At 45.1% G+C, this 16,836-nt stretch overlaps 1 protein-coding gene across 1 annotated transcript in view; it reads left to right on the top strand.

The window, feature by feature from the left end:
* Window positions 1–16,836, top strand: part of MYO5B (myosin VB) — a 146,372-nt gene that overhangs the window by 114,700 nt on the left and 14,836 nt on the right. Inside the window, exons 26-30 of the mRNA XM_036403645.2 lie at window positions 243–380; window positions 1,929–1,991; window positions 7,744–7,992; window positions 8,777–8,874; window positions 15,310–15,387. Coding sequence (XP_036259538.1) covers window positions 243–380; window positions 1,929–1,991; window positions 7,744–7,992; window positions 8,777–8,874; window positions 15,310–15,387 — 626 coding nt within the window. The remainder of the gene's footprint in view (window positions 1–242; window positions 381–1,928; window positions 1,992–7,743; window positions 7,993–8,776; window positions 8,875–15,309; window positions 15,388–16,836) is intronic.

The following is a 16,836-nucleotide window of genomic DNA, read 5'->3' on the forward strand; positions in this document are numbered from 1 at the left end:
TACTTATGTGTCGGGCTGTTAAGCATTCAGTGATGTATCAAAACAAGTCAGGTATTTTACTGACATTAAAAATAGGTGTTTTAAATGTGGATTTGCTTTTTGGAAGTACAGGTGTTTCTTAGGCTGCTCTTGTTCCTGGCTGTGGGTGATGTACAGTCAGGGTGCATCTGGCACTGTGCATGGGTGTAGAACTTGACTCTGAGATCTTCTCTTTTTTTCCCCTCCCTCCTGTTCTGCTCCAGGAGATTGGGATGGAGAAAGCAGCCATGGACATGACCCTCTTCCTAAAGCTACAGAAGCGAGTGAGGGAGCTTGAGCTGGAGAGGAAGAAGCTGCAAGCCCAGCTGGAGAAAAAGGAGCAAGACAGCAAGAAATCCCAGGCAAGAGGCATCTTTTCATGGATACTAATATTTCATATGTGTAACTGGCTTTCCTTGATTGCCTGAGGCCATATGATGTAGGAATTTAGCTTTGGGAGTGACAAGTTCAGCATAAGAGGCTACAAATCCTTCTGGAAAATGGAGATAAACTTTTTTTTTGTCCACTAAGGACAATTGGACAGGAGAACTGCTTTATTTATTTCTTTAAACAAACTAGTTGTAACATATTTAGGGAAGTATCTTAAGCTTCTTGAAAGCAATGAAATGTGGAATCAATTTTGGCACACATTATTCCACCAGCACTGACCCTGTGTCTCACGTGTGGCACCCTGCACGTTCAACAGCTCTCCCTTTTGGATGATTTCTGTTATTCAAGCATCTCTTTGCTGTCCTGACTTCCCTCCATCCAGCAGTGTGTGGCATGAACTGAAAAGCACCTCAGTCAGTCAGGCTGCTGTCCCCAGTTTGGTTTTATTATCATCTCTGTGTTTTGGTTAGGTTTTTTCTCTCAGTAATGATCATAGAGAGGAATACAGGTTAAAAGTAGTGTAGTAAATCACAAATATCAGGATAGCTGTTAGAAGAATGGGTTCTTAATTTCTGTTGCAAGGCAGGGGTAGTCTTTTGCTGCATTCTTCCTTCCTTGTGAAAAAAAACACAAAAAACCAAACAAAAAACAACCCCAAACTTCCTAAAATTTGAGTTGCTTGCTTGAAAATTAAAAACAGGTTTATTAAAAAAAAAACCTAAGATTACTGGCAGCCCAGTGGTAACTCAGGGGGCAGGAATCTGTGAATCTGAAAATACAGCTCTCTAGGTTGTGGTGAGCTGACTTCTGGGCTGGGTGGTTTCAGTAGCAGATCTCTTGTATGTGCTTTCCCTGCCATCTGTAGCCAAGGCTCAGTGGCTTGTCAGAGGCCAGAGTGTGCTATGGAACAGCAGTGCTGCTGTGTGCTTGGTGTCCTGAAGCACTGAAGATGCTCTTTTACAAATTGCTGGGCAAATGCCATCCCTCTTGGGATACGTATTTGGAATTTCTGGGGCTCCTGTTGCTTTGTTTGGGAATTATTTTCGTTATTACTCTCCAGTGTGAGATCAGTTTACCTTAGAACAAATGCAGTAGGAGACTCAACAAAATCATCAACAGTAATTATTTACTTGCTTCACTAGATATCCTTATTGATCACCCCTAGCAATTTGCAGGAAAGACATGGAACAGGAGACTTCCCCAGCCTCTCATTCCTGCTGCAGGAGGATTAAAAACCTGTTTTCCAACTGCTGTGTTGGAGATTGTTCCCTTAATGACTGTCATTGTTTGAAAGCTGCAGCGAGGCACAGATATTAATGAGAGAGTAAACCATTTTCTCCTGGAGTGTCCTCTGCCCCACTGGTGTTGCTGGGATGCTGTCTAATGGAAATTAATGACTTTATTATGGTTGAGCTGGCCAGCAGGGCTGAATGCTGATGGAGATGTGCCCAGCTACCCTGTGCTGTGTGCCAGTTCTTCTGCCCGATCCTAAATACAAATTTACTCTTTAATCTGCACAGGTAAATGAAATAAAGACTGAAGTGACTTCAGAACATGAAGATTTTGCATACAACAGCCTGAAGGTGAGTGAGAGGCTTCTCCTTAATGCTGTAACCTACTGCATGGCTCCAGCAGCCCAAACAAATGATGTGGATGTGATAATAATCCAAAACCTGCTGTAATCAGCTCTGCTAGAGAGGGTAGTTGGAAAACTGTAGTTTTCCATCCTCTCCTGGGCCTGGGATGGGCTCACATATGTTTCTCTCTGGGGTGACATCTGTTTTCTGCTGATCGACCTGTCTCTGAGTCATCCATGGAGGTAATGAACCCACTTGTGGTGAAGGGGGCTTTTTCCATAGCAGATATTCCCTCTGGGACTTTGTTGGGCTCCCTTTGACAGGCACTGCAGGTCTCAGCAGTTGGCTTTGCAGCAGGTGTAAACTCTTATGGGTTGTTTCTTGTTCCAGACTTCACCTCTGCTTCTTAGCCACGTTCTATGCTATCCCAAGGTGCCACTCAGGTCAAACCCAGATAAATCTGTGGAGTGATTTGAGCCTCCTTAAATGGCTCCATCTCCCAGCAGAAGTACTGGCTGACCTCAGTCATCCTGTGTCTTCTCAGTGTTGCCCTACCCTAGAATTTGTCTTGTCCCCAAGCTCAAAATCCTGACAGTTTCTGTCCCCATCACTTTATCCCTGTGACAATCAGAGCAACTGAAACCTCCTGGGCTCCTACTGCAGCTTCTGTGGCTTCTATCCTCCTGCTCTAACTGTATTCAAATACTTCTGGCCTTAACTGTCTTAGACCAATTTTTATGCCCTGCTTATCCTCAGAAAACCAGTTTCTAGGATAGTGTTACTAAGGGAAATTTTTTTATGCTGTTGGTTTTTTCAGTGCAGACCTAACTTTCTGGTGTTCCTTCTCTCCCTTTCCCATTAACAAATATGAGAAGTCCAGAGGAACATATGTTTTCTAGACTAGCATGATGCTGAACCATCTGTCAGTAGTAATACCAGTTTTTCCTTCTGCATCATCTCCTCCAAAGGATGCCAAAAAAAGCAGAAATTAGAGATGGAAAGGATGTCCAACCCTCACTAAGCCCTTAGAGTATCGGTAGATTTTTATGACACTTAATAATCCAATTTTATTTTCCTAACATGGTATTGGTGTTGCTCTGGCTAAATGTGCTGTTTGTGGTGGAGGGAAACCCCCCTGAATTTCCTTAGTACCTGTGCATAGCCCCTTGGAGAAGAAGCCTGGCCAGGTCATTGCCCAAGTGTCTTCCAGCTGGTTAAACATACTTGTGGAAGGTTTAAGTTTCTTGACCCTGTAAAGCAAAGTGGAGTTGGAAGGTGGAAACCCAGCAGATGAGAGCCACCACCTCCTTAAATGGCTTCTGGAATTCCAACTTCTGTATGAGTTCACAAACCGTGTTTTCTTCAAGGTTTAACCCTGGAAGTTCAGAGTGGAAATACTGATTTTGGATTTTCCTACTTTCTGCATACTGACATACTAGCATTCATAGTTCTACATACCTATCAGATTTTAAAAATTGTTACATGTTAAATTTTTAACAAATTTACCAATTAATGTTAATACTATTTCATAAGAATAGGTGGCATGTGTTGCTAAAAATGCAGGGTTCTTTAAACTTTAGTCTAAAATAGAGGGGAAATGAACCTGTGGGGAATTCACATTCCCTGTAGGAGTGTTTTCCTGAGAAGGACCACTGAAAAAGACAGACAATTACACTTCCCAGCTGTTCTCCCCACATCTAAACACAGGAAACAGCCTGAAATCTCTGCCTGCAATGCAAGAGTGACTTACTGCTGATTTTGAGGGCTTCTTTTCCCTCCTTCCCCCTTGACAGCTGCTTCCAAGGCTATGACAAAGCTATTCTTCTTTTCTCTTTCTCCTGCTAATTTATAGCTCAAGTATTTGTACTATCTCTGGCTCCTTAAAGAGTTTCTTGTGAATATGTTTATTTTTCATTTTTACCAGCTTAAAAAGACTTTATCTTGGGGAAATAGTCTGAGGTGCCTAAAAGCTCACACAGGGGACAGTCTTTCTGTGGATGCTCTTGAATGGCTTGTGAGGTACCAGTTAGTCAGCCATGGACAGGGACACCTATCCCTGGACCAGGCTGCTCCCACCTGGCCTGGTACACTTCCAGGGATCCAGGGGCAGCCACAGCTCTCTGGGCACCCTGGGCCAGGCAGGGCCTCACCACCCTCACAGACAGGAATATTTTTCCTCCTTCCTGATCTAAACCTTCTCTCTTTCACTTTGGACAAGATTAGCTTCAAGGTTCCTTAACTTAGAAACTATTTCCTCACTATTTTAAAGAAAGATTCCATATTTTTATGTCCCATTTCAGACATTTTTGGCACTCACAGCCCCTCAAGCAGGACAACATAAGGTGTGGGTGCTACTGGATGGCTGTGCAGGTTTGGCTTCTGCAACCAGCACATGGTCTGATACTTCATATGTGTCTGCTGTCCTCTAGCTTGGTGTCTTGGTGTAATTATTACTGTAATTATTAGTCATGACACCCATGATGGCAGGGATTTGCCTTTGGATTTAGCATCTGGTGGGGAGCCTCTTCTTGATGCAGACTATGATGGAGGGAAGTGAGTGAGGCACAGTGCTCCATTAGAGAGGCTCGTCTGGTTTTTTAGTTTTGTAAGACTGAAATGTGTGAAACTTGAGCTAACACTGATAAATTTACAGGCAGAAGTTACCTGTCCTTTGTAATGGAGAAATACATTTCTCAGGACTTGCTGTCCCAAAATACACCCAGCCAGATGTTTGGTTAATCATTATCCAGGAATGCAAAACGGAGTTACGTCCCTCAGATATGCCAGTGAAAAATGTGTCTTCCTTGTTTTTTCAAGCTGGGAAAGTGGCAGTGGGAATGAAAGAAACCTTTGCTCTGACTCCCTGTTCCTGAGCCACCTGTTCTAGTGGCAGCTGTCCCGCAACTGGACTGGATGGCCTTTAAAGGTCCTTCTAACTCACACATTCTAGGATTCCAAGCAGGAACATGATGCATAATTCAGTTTCTCACTTGTTTCATGCCTTAGAATTGGCAGCTCATTATAAATGAGCTGCATGGAGGATTTAATTTTCTTTTCCTGCAGAGTACCAGAAAAGGAAAGAGGGGGCAAAATCCTGGCATGGCAGTGCTAACCTGTGACTTAGGCAGGCTCACACTTCTCCCAGCACTGCTCTGTAGGCCCTTTGCTAAAGAGTGAAGATAATTCCATCACCATTAGTGCTCGGGTTACTCTGTCAGAGCTCTTTAACACTGCATCTGTTGGGACAAGTGTGAGTTCAAGTGCAGGGCATTCTGACTGTAAAATTTTTGGGTCATATTTATTTGTCAGATAGTTGTCTAATAAATCAGCATGACTGGCCTATGCTGAAGAAAGAGCATTTTTCATTTTGCCAGTAGAAATCTCCACATCCATAGCATTTTATTTTAGCTTCTGATCTTCCATGGCAAGTGCTGATGCAAAAAAGGTGTGTGAGCTGGGGACAGAAGGTGTTTTAACACCACTCTATGAAATCTACAAAGAAAGGAGCAAGGAATAAACTTAAATGTAAATTTTGAAAGGAGTGTATGGTAGGGGCTCTTGGAGCAGGGTTATTGGTATTTGCTTTCTTTCCTGGTCTTCCTGGCTTTCTTTCTAACCAGAGCAGAGCTTGAAATGACCAGGCCTTGGAGTTAGCAGTGTGGCTGACCCATTACAAAAAAGAGAGAGAGAAAGGGACACAAAGAGCAGGAGGACAAAGGTTAAGGAAAAGGAAAGCAGAGGTCTTAGCCAGCAAATAACAAACCCACAGAAGAGTTATTTTAGTAGAAAATCAAGTAACTGCTTTCACCATCAGTGAGAGGTGATGTAGCAGGAAGAGTTAAACCCAGTTTGATACCAATTCCCACCATGCACACACTTCCAACTCCTGCTTTAAACACCAGTTACAGAAAAGCCCATGTCTCATATACATGGTTAATGTGAGATTACCAGAATTGATGGATCTAAGGCATTTCTTATCCTTTTTTTTTTTCATGACAGCTGCTATAAAGTACCTGAATATGCCCCATTACTGATGGAGTCTGTTCAGCTAGGAGCATGCTGCCCAGATGCCAGATCAGCTATTCTGCTCACACCTCTGCTGTGATAAGCCGTGCTATTTATAATTTGTAAGGATTTATAATTACAACACCCGTTTCCTATGGAAATGGGGTTTACACAGCTGTGCTAGCTACACACTGTGTAAATTGTATAAATTGCCCCCATCCCCCCCCAGCCATTTTTGGATTCATTAGCTTGACTCAGCCCAAGCTGATAATGAAGCAGAGATCCCAGAGATAGGAGGGGTTGTGAAAGGAAGCCATGGAAAAGCTCAGTAAGCAGCAGGGAGATGAGGCACGTGGGTGACAGTGGGGAATGATCTTGTGCTTTTGTAGACACCGGAGAATCCACATGGATGGGGTTGGTCCCTAGGAAAGAGCTGACCTCTCATCAAACAGCAGACATTTCCAGCTCGGGTGCAGGGCTGTTGGTTTGTGCTGTGTTGGACAAGAGTCCTGTTGGGGCTTGGTGTTGCCTGAGAAGTCTGGGGGCGTGGGGACAGGAGGGAGCACTCCTGGGTGGCACCATGCAGCAGCCAGAGGTGGAGGGTCACGCAAAGAGAGGTGAGCTGTTGTGAACAGGACTCCAAGGAGTCTGGCTCACAGCTAGTCTGTGACCCACAGCAAAGACTGATGGTTTTGAGCTTGAAGAGGCTAGGTTTAGATGGGATATTGGGAAGAAGTTCTTGGCTGTGAGGGTGGTGAGGCTCTGGTGCAGGTTGCCCAGAAAAGCTGCCCCTGGATCCCTGGCAGTGTCCCAGGCCAGGCTGGATGGGGCTTGGAGCTGTCTGGGCTAGTGGAAGTGTCCCTGCCCATGGCAGGGGGTGGAACAGGATGAGCTTTAAGGTTCCTTCCAACCCAAACCATTCCATGATTCTGTGATTGCACCATGTGCAGGAGCAAATAGCTGACCCAGCAGGGATTATCCAGGTGGGTTTTGGGTGGTGGCAGGGAGCTGCCAAATGTTGTGCTGCCACCTGCAAGCAAAGCTTCATGGTGACAGACTAAAATAAAGGCTGTCCTAGCTGCCAGAGCTCTGTTCTTCTGTCTTCTGCTGCCATGCAAAAGTGAGTAAGCCCTTCAGTTTATCTCAGCTAAGATGTTATTCAGGAAAATCAGTTGGCATCAAACTAGCACAGTGTTGGCCCTGCCTGTCAAATGCCAATGGCCGAGGAGACATCAGGGTGAGAAAATCCTCCAGCTATAAACACTGCACTGGGGTGGGGGAATTACAAAAGAAGAGGGAATTCAGAGGCCCATGGCTCACCTAAGGGATGCCTGCCATGATGACAAACAAGCATCTTCCAGCTTGTTTGGGCAAACAAGCATCTTCCAGCTTATCTAACGAATATGAAAGGTGAGCTGAATGTTGTGGGGGTTGTGTGATTCATTGATTCAGAAGGAAAAGAGGTGGAGGAGAAAAGAGCATGCTTACCTTCTTTAACAGCCTGCTTTTGTGTTTAGAAATAGTGTCAACAAATAAAAAATACCATTGTGTATTGTTGTTACTAAATAGCAACAGGCTGCTGACTAAAGCAAAAACCTTCCCTGAACCACAGATGGCTGGGCTGGCAGCAAAACCCAGATCCTGGCTTGCATTGATCTGTAACCATCAATAATTGAGTCAGCCTAGAGGCATCTCAGAACAGGATGAGGCGCCACAGTTTATTTAAACTGCTTAATGGCTTGGTGTTTTCCAGAGGCAAGAGCTGGAGTCGGAGAACAAGAAGCTGAAAAATGAGCTCAATGAGCTGAGGAAGGCCATTGCAGACCACGCCACCCAGAACGACTCCAACGACGTGCAGGATGGCTACAACCTCCTCCTGAACCAGCTGAAATCGGCCAACGAGGAGCTGGAGGTGCGCAAGGAGGAGGTGCTCATCCTCAGGTCGCAGATCATGAAGGCTGCCCAGCAGAAAGAGACGGGGAAAAACATGGTAAAGGAGAGGGTAATGGATTTTCTTTTTTCCTTCTTCTCCTCTGTTGGTGGAGATTCGCTGGCTGCCTGAGGAATGCCATTCCTGCTCTGGTGGGCAGGATGGCACAGGGAGGTTATGGGGTTGTGCAGGGATACAGGATCTCCTGCCTGGGGGTAAAATGCAATCCCTGTTATTTCAGAAAACCCAGGACTATCTGTACCATGGTGCTGTTAAAGGGTGCCTACCTCCACACCTCATGAGGTTAAACCAGCCCACACCACCTCTGCACCACTGTGTGTGGTTCAGTATGTTCCTGGTGATGTTTTACAGCAATAATCTTTTTCTGGAAGGAACTGGGGTTAGAAAAAATAATTTCTAGACCAGATTCTTCTCACTTCGGGCTGGTGCAGCTGTAATGTGTTTCTTCTGACATGGAGGCAAGAAGGGAGCCTGTCTCTCAAACAGCTGGGATGGGATTTGTATTTAGACCACATTCCAATGGAAGGGCACATTTTCCAGAAACTCAATCTTTATTGATTTGCTGTCTTATCATTCCTCAAGGTTTTGGTGTGTTTTGTATTTCAAACCAAGCCAAGCACCCTGCTTATCCTCTTCCCAAGCTCACTGCATCTTTCTTCCATCTCTTATCTCTCCTGCTGCATGTGTGTGGATTCACAGAAACTCAGCAGTGTGGTGGATGCCCCAGGGATGCTTTTAATAGAATAATTGGGAGTTGTTTGGTGTCAGGAACTTTCAGGGCTGGGCAGAGTTTTAAAGCAGGAAGTCACATGGGTGTTTTGCACGTTGACTTTAGGAGAGCATCTCCCCCAATGCCAACTGGCCCAACAGTGACCGGCACGTTGACCAGGAGGACGCGATCGAGGCCTACCAGGGCATGTGTGAGACCAACCGGTAAGTGTGGCACAGACCTCGCCAGCACGGGGGGGATTCTGTGTCAGAGAGGGACACACACCAAAATCAATCTGTTCCAGAGGCCTCCCAGCCTCTGGACTGTGCTGTGGACTCAAGGGTGGGCCATAAAGGTGAAACCAAGGACACATGTCTTACGGAATTGTAGAATCCCAGAATGGTTTGGGCTGAAAGAGGCCTTTTAGATCATCTGGTTCCAGTCAGATACTGAGCAGGTGGAAAAGCAAACATGGAAGTGAGCAAAACCAGGTTTTGACTTTGCTTCCAGTATGGAAATAGCAGGAAGACTAAGATTTGGAACTGTATTTGTATTTATTTCATAGAACTCACAGAATTCACAGAATAACTAGGTTGGAAGAGACCTTCAAAGATCATCGAGTCCAACCCAGCCCCAACACCTCAACTGAACCCTGGCACCCAGTGCCACATCCAGGCTTTATTTAAACACACCCAGGGATGGTGACTCCACTACCTCCCCCAGGCAGGCCATTCCAGAACTTTATCACTCTTTCTGTGAAAAACTTTTTCCTAATATCCAACCTCTATTTCTCTTGGCACAGCTTGAGACTGTGTCCTCCAGTTCTGTCAGTGCTGCCTGGAGAAAGAGCCCAACCCCACCTGACTACAGCCACCTTTCAGGGCCCTATAGAGAGCGATAAGGCCACCCCCTGAGTCTCCTTTTCTCCAGGCTGAACAGCCCCCAGCTCTCTCAGTTGCTCCTCAGGTATCTCATACCATGTTGGGAAGATGCCACAGTTCCCTTCTGTTTTCCCAGAGGCAAAAGCCCATTGTGGTTAACTGAGCTAACAAACATGCGGTATTCCCTGAAAACACTCAAATTATTGATATTCTTGCACCCAAACTGAGTGTCAGGAACAATTGTTTTATTGCCAGTTTACCTCAATGAGGGTTAGTACTTTGAACATGTGTCTGTCCTGACAGTAACAATGGGCTGATATTGCCAAGCATTAAATCAGTCCTTGCAGCTGCTCAGGAGGATATAAAATAATAAAGCAGTATCTTGCAAGAAGAAAAAATTACATGGATTAAACAGCAAGATATTATGAAAAGCAAATTTTTATTTTTCTTCAAGGAAATGGAATGTTTATCTTTTTTTTTCTCTTGACAAATACAGATGTTTGAATCTTTTTTCCCCTAAATAATTTCCATTCAGCAAGGAAGAAGACCCAGCCATTGTGGATTAATGGCTTTTAATAACACAATATGGTTTGCTACTTTGTAGAGTGGTTGCAGAAGATTGTTAACATTCCAGGCTGGGACCTGACTTAATGAGTATTTTATTCACACCTGTATGAATATGAGGAAGGGCCCATTTAAGTGGAGCTTAAAACCCTGGTGGCTCAACTGAGGCTGTTCTGCCAGCTTTCACCAGGTCTGGAGGCCTGGAGCAGTAGGGATTGATGGGGTCCAGGACTCCTGTGACATTGGTTTCTCACCTGGGCATCATGTCTGGCTAAATCAGGCTAGTCTTTGTGGGTTTTTTTTTTTTAATTTGCTGTGGAATATTTGCTTTCCTAAAGTGAACTTGCTGATGAAATTTCTGCCCCTCCTGCAGCAGAGGTAATGAGATTAATTTGCACATCACATTCTTGTCAATAAATCAGTGGAGCTCAGTGTGCTTTCTGCAGCAAGGAGTAGGTTTTGGTCACTTAATGAATTCTATTGAATTCTATGAATTTTCTCTTCTTTCCTTCTTTTTCCTTCTTTCCAACATTCTCCTGGAGCCGTTGGTGCTCATACGAGTCGTGAAATGCCATTGTTGGGCACAACTTTATTACTCCCTAAATTTTCCAGTGTGCATGGAAAGTTAGTTTGTGCTCAAAGGTTGGTGAAGGAGTCAAAATAAGGGTTGCTACTTTCACAGGAAATGTGTCTGACCCAGGGGTGTCACTGATCCCCAGTATAAATTAATACCTGGTCATACTGGTGCACATTGCCTTCTGCAGCCTGCCAGGAGGCTCCAGTCCTCCTCCCAGCATTCTGGTTTCCACACTTGACTTCTACAGAAAGAACTGAATTGTAGAATCATTTAGGCTCAAAAAGATGTCTTGAGGTTCAGCTCTTCCCCCAGCACTGCAAAGGCCAGCACTAAACCATGTGCCACATCCACATGGATTTGAAATCCCTCCAGAGCCTGTAAGTTTCCAGGACCTAATTTTCCGCAGGAGTACAAATCTCTTTCCTTGCAATTGCATGGGTGAGCTGCAGTTCTAAGAAGTTTGTGTGATCCGGCCTTTGTGGGTTTTGGTCTCTTAAGTTTTGGGAGGGGAAAACTGCAGTCTCCAGGGTCAGTTCATTATTCTCTCATCTGCCTCTTGTGTGAAGCTTCACTGGAGTTTGGCTCTTGAAATACAGCAGCAGTAGCTCTATATGCTCTCACCCTGATTTTCTGCAGTGATTTATCTAGTGGCTCATTAAGCACCACCAACCTCCCCATTACAAGGTTCCCTGTGCAGTGATCTCTGTTTATTGGGTTGGTTTATAAGCTGTAGGCTGGTGTTGATGGCAATAAAATGGATGAAGACAAATGCTTGGGGAGCCTAGATTATTGTACTTGTGGACATAAATGAACATTCCCTCCCCCAGAAAAAAATTTGCATTTTTACTTACACAGCTCTATACCCAAGGGTATCAGCATGAGAAACAGAAATGCCTTCCCTTTCTAATCTTGATCAACACATATTTTAATGGGAAGCTTTTCTGGTGGGGTTGTGGTTCTGAAGTGGGATTTATAAGCAAGAGCCAATTCTTCTCAACTTCTCTGCAAGAAGCACTCCCATTTCTCTTTCATAGAGTGATTTGAGTTGCAAGGGACCATAAAGCTCATCCTATTCCATGGGCAGGGACACCTTCCACTGTCCCAGGCTGCTCCAAGCCCCATCCAGCCTGGCCTGGGACACTGCCAGGGATCCAGGGGCAGCCACAGCTGCTCTGGGCACCCTGGGCCAGGGCCTGCCCACCCTCCCAGCCAGCAATTCCTAATTGCCAAGAGCCCAAAATCTGTGCCTGCCCTCTGGCAGTGGGAGCCATTGCCTGGGTGCTGTCCCTGCAGGCCTTGTCCCCAGTCCCTGGGCAGCTCTGCTGGAGCCCCTGGAGGCCCTGGCAGGGGCTCTGAGGTGTCCCTGGAGCTTCTCTTGTGCAGCTCAACAGCCCCAGCTGTGCCAGGCTGGCTCCAGAGCAGAGGGGCTCCAGCCCTGGCAGCAGCTCCGTGGCCTCCTCTGCACTGGCTGCAGCAGCTCCAGCTCCTTGTGCTGCTGGAGCCAGGGCTGGGGCAGCTCTGCAGGTGGGCTCTCACCTGAGCCCAGGGGCACAGGGGCAGGATCCCCCCTGCCCTGCTGCCCACGCTGGGGCTCAGCCCAGGGCAGGGGGGTTCAGGCTGGGGCAGGTCCAGCTCTCACCCACAGCACCCCCAGCTCCTTCTCCCAGGGTGCTCCCTCTGCTCAGCCCCAGCCTGGGTTGATCCTGGGTTGCCCTGACCCAGGTGCAGCTCCAGCCTTCGGCTGTGTTAAACCTTGTGAGGTTCCCTTGGGCCACTGTTTGGGCTTGTCCAGGTCCCTCTGGATGGCCCAGTCCTTCAGGGCTGTCAGCTGCTCTTTGCCCCCCAGTCTGAGGTGCTTTTTCACCAGGTGGAGGTTCTTCACCAGGCCAGGCTTATGGATGTGGTAAAACCTCACTCCACCCAGGAGTTGCTCCTAGCTCCAAGTCATCATCTCATAGCTATTTAGCCTGAGGACACAGCATGGCTTTATTTTGGTGGGAGATCAATCTTTTATTCTCTCCATATCTGTGTCATGCAACACTTCTAAATACAGCAGGAGGAAAACAGGAATAACTCTGCCAGGTGCTGCTAACCCTGCCCATGTAGGAATTCTTTCTCCACAAAGCTTCCAGAGGAAAGCCCTTTGATTCCAGGTCAAGGGCAAGTTTGAACTAAAATCAGCCCTTTCTTTATAAATGCATTAAACTCAGGATTTTTCTTTCTTTTTTTCCTTTTTTTTTCTCCTAAGATTCTGCTGAATTTCAGCTGCTAAGAGGAAAATCAAGTTAGCTCCTACCTCATTTTTCTCCTACAATAACTGAATCTAAAGCTAAGTAGGCTTTTTGTTCCCTGTTTTGGTTCTTGGGATCTTTCTTTCAAGCCTATTTGATCTTGGTGGAAATGCAGAGCCAGTGAAAGACTGGGTGATGGTGTTAAGAGATAATAAATAACCTGGCAGCTCAAAGTAAATTAGGCTGTGCCTTTGAAATTAGCTTCCATGATAGCGTCCAAGTTATTTTTGTTGAGTACATGGATTTTTTTTTCTTGTTGGGCAAGTCCCACCTGCAGCTGCTGTGCAAAGTGAAGAGCTGATGCTGGCTTCACATGAGGGATGCTTTTGCAACTGGGAGAGACCATGATGTGGAGATCATACCATATCTCTTCCTCCCACTCTCCCATGGGTATCGTCCCCCTCTGCCACAGATCTAGTCTGTGATGCACAGTATTTTTCCTTTTACCTAAAACAAAAAGGTCCATCTGTGCCTGAAAGTGAAATGCCCCTTTTTTATGAAGAGAGGATCATTTACTGAAGATGCTGAAATTAATATCTCTGGGTTTGGGGTACATGCACCTCCTTTAAGCTACTTTCACAGGGCAGGGAGGTGTTTGGGCAGGAATTTTTTTGCTTTTGATGAGGACAGTTTGCTGACTGCAGGTCCCAGCTGCTCCCCAGACCTGTGCCTCTAAGATGAGGATAAAGGGCTTTGTGAATCGGCCCTTTTAACTCCTCTCCAGCCTTATTTGAGAATAGGATTGACCCAGCATTTTAGGAAATTATGATTCAGATGCCAATTACTCTAACTACATTGAAAGGACCCCTTTTTATGTCATGGTCAACATGACCTTCTGGGAGAAGGGGGAGTGCAGTGATTTCTGAGTCAGTGCTGTGTTGATGGAGATGAACTGAATGCTGATTTAAGCATTTTAAATCAGCATTTTTATATATTTATCTTATAATGGCATTTTCTTGAGTTGCTCTCCTCATTTACCTCAATGACTATGATTAAAAAAGGAAAGAAAGCTATTTTTCCAAGGAGGGCTATATTTTTTAAATGCTGCTCATCATGTGAGATTTCACAGGTTTCTGACGTGCAATAAATAGTGGGGACCTTCCTGTTTTTTCCTTTGGTTTTCAGTGCCTGAGGACATGTCCTGATAAGATTATATGAACCAAAAAAAAAAAAGACTTTACTAACAAATTCATGTAAATGAGACCAATAAACCTCCCTGTATCTGTCAGCTTGCAGACCCTTTTGGAAACCTGCTACGTATGGGATAGCAACAAGGTTTTAATTGAAATTCATACATGTGGCTCTAACAGATGAACTTTGCAAGTGTCAGTGCCTGAAATGTTTGCCAGATTTGAGAAGTGCTGTGCTCGAGCAGTGGCATGGGAGGGATGCACGAGCTGTCTGTGGGGGTGAGGCACCTCCAGAGCCCCTTCAAGGCAGAGCTGCAACACCACATTTGTCACTGCTTCCCTCCTGTGAAAATTTGCTCATGAATGTTTGTGTGTTGTGCTTTGCCACTGAAATATGCAGAGATTCCCTTATCAGGGAATGGCATCTGCTACAGCTCTTTTCAAAATGCGTGTTTGGCTTTCTTCTTTTTGTGTTTTGGTTTTGTTTTGTTTTTGGTTTTTTTTTTAATATAATGATATATCAAGTTTGATGGTTTCCTTGCTTAATTTTTAAATTGTTAGTGCTTAAAACAAACACTTTTTTCCTAACTGACATCAAAGCCATGTAAAATCTTGCTGTAACAAGTGTTTCTGGTCAAGCTGACCAGCTTACATCACTCATTTGTAATGTATTCAGCCCCTCATTAAAGAAGATAAATCTTGCCTCATATAACCTGAAAAAAAACCCCAAACAATCTGCTAAAAGGAGACTAAAAAAGCCAACTGCTGAAAGTATTAAAGTGAGATGAGACTTTCCTGGCCATTATTCTGCCTGGATGTATACAGAGGAGATTGGTCTTGTGCGGATGCATGTGGTGTTTGGAGCAAAGGTTGCTCTGAGGAAAGACTGATGTGTTTGAGTCAAATGCTGAGGAAACCCTTGGCTGAAGTAGAGTTTATTTTAGACCAGTGGGAGTTGCTGCAGTGGGAAAGAGATGGAGAAACTTGTTTTTAAAATTTTAAAATGTAAGACATTTTAAAATGTCTTACGGGGCACAACCAGGGCAGGGCTCTCCTTCCCTGTGGTGGAAAAAGAAATGCAATGCAATGAAAATGTGCTCTAAAAACTTATACTGAATGAAATACACAAGGCTTCTGCACATTTGCCCCTTCTCTTTTAATTGACCTTTTGTCTTTCTCTGTCCTCTTGTTTCCTTTTTCTGTCCTTTATTTCTAGCAAGACTGAGGACTGGGGCTATCTCAATGAAGATGGAGAGCTCGGCTTGGCTTATCAAGGTTTAAAGCAAGTTGCCAGGTCAAACACTTTCTGTTTTTCCCCACTGCTGCTTCTGCCTTCTCCTGCCTTTTCCTTGCCCTCTTGTTTCTTTCTCTTGCTCTGCTGTTGCCATATGGTCCCGGGCAGGGCCCACTCTCCTGTCTGGGAGAAGCTGGGGGTAGGATTTCCAAACTGCAGGAATTGAGACCCTCCTGTAATTTTCAGAGGAGTCATGGTTCCATTGGCCATTGCTGGTGGTGGCTATTGTCACTAATGCCTGAGCTGTGATCCAGTAAGGATTATGTGACAGTAATGGGAAATTGGGTGGTGGAGGGGTTGGGAGGCTGGAATCTCCAAGAAGACAAAAAACCCTTTCCATTTTATTGTTTTTCTCCCAAATTGCACTAAGACATGGCACCTCTTGGAAGGGTTTTCTCCCAATCCTTGACCTGTTGGAAGGAGAGGGTCTGTGCTTGTGTCCCAGTGCTGTCACCTTTGCATGATGCTGGGGATTTTGTGCTCCCATCCATGTGTTGTCTGTGGGTGATAGACACAGGGTGCCCTTGTTCCACAGCCCTCCCCAGATCCTGCTCTGCTGGGCAAATATCCCTCCTGGATTCTTGTCCTGCATCACCCCCATGCTTGGTGGTTATGGGCTCCAATATATATGATTTTATTAAAGTTTTAAGGACATTAAAGAGAATAAAAATTTAAGTATTTTGTATAGAGTAGTCTAAAGTGGTCACATCTAGAGGTATCAGGGTAAAACCAGACAGTAACAGGAGGAAATAACAGAGATTATTTCATGGGTTTTTCCAAGCAAAGTAGGAGCCCAGGTTCATAGAAGGAGCATGTTCTTCTGAGGCTGTCTCATGGATTATCCAGACTGAATCCCAACTAATCCCAGTATGAAGAAATAAAATGAAAATTAAGTACTTAATACTTATTTCATGGTGGGTCTGTATTTTCCAAGCCTCTTAAGAATGTAACTCCTGACAGGATTATGAGGCTGGCTGCATTATTGAACATGTTTCTATAGGTGGAAAACACGCTTTTCTGTCTTGTGCTGGGATGTGGGAGTAGAGACTGTGTTGTTAAATTTTGTAAAGGGAACAAAAACAACTACACAAAACAATGTGGAGATGATTAGTACTTTTCATCCAGGAATCTTTCCTGCACTCTTTTATAAAAAAGTTATTACAGAAAAACACCAAAACAACAACAAAAAAATTTTGTGCATAGTTGTTCCTGTAGGGAAACAGTTGACAGCTGTAGATCACAATCAATTTCCCAGTGGACCAGAGTGCGTTGTAGCTCTGTGTCTGTGGATGTCCTGGGTCAGTGTGGAGCGGTCAACAGCAGAATCCTCCTCATCTTTGAGGATTTCTGTTTGCATCCAGTGTCAGAAGGCCCTGAGCTGGGTGTGAGGTGAGCTCTGACCAGGCACATCCATGAGCTGCAGCAGGGGCAAGGGCTTGGTAGTCCCCT

This window comes from Molothrus ater, chromosome Z (genome assembly GCF_012460135.2).
Source record: "Molothrus ater isolate BHLD 08-10-18 breed brown headed cowbird chromosome Z, BPBGC_Mater_1.1, whole genome shotgun sequence".
NCBI lineage: Eukaryota > Metazoa > Chordata > Aves > Passeriformes > Icteridae > Molothrus > Molothrus ater.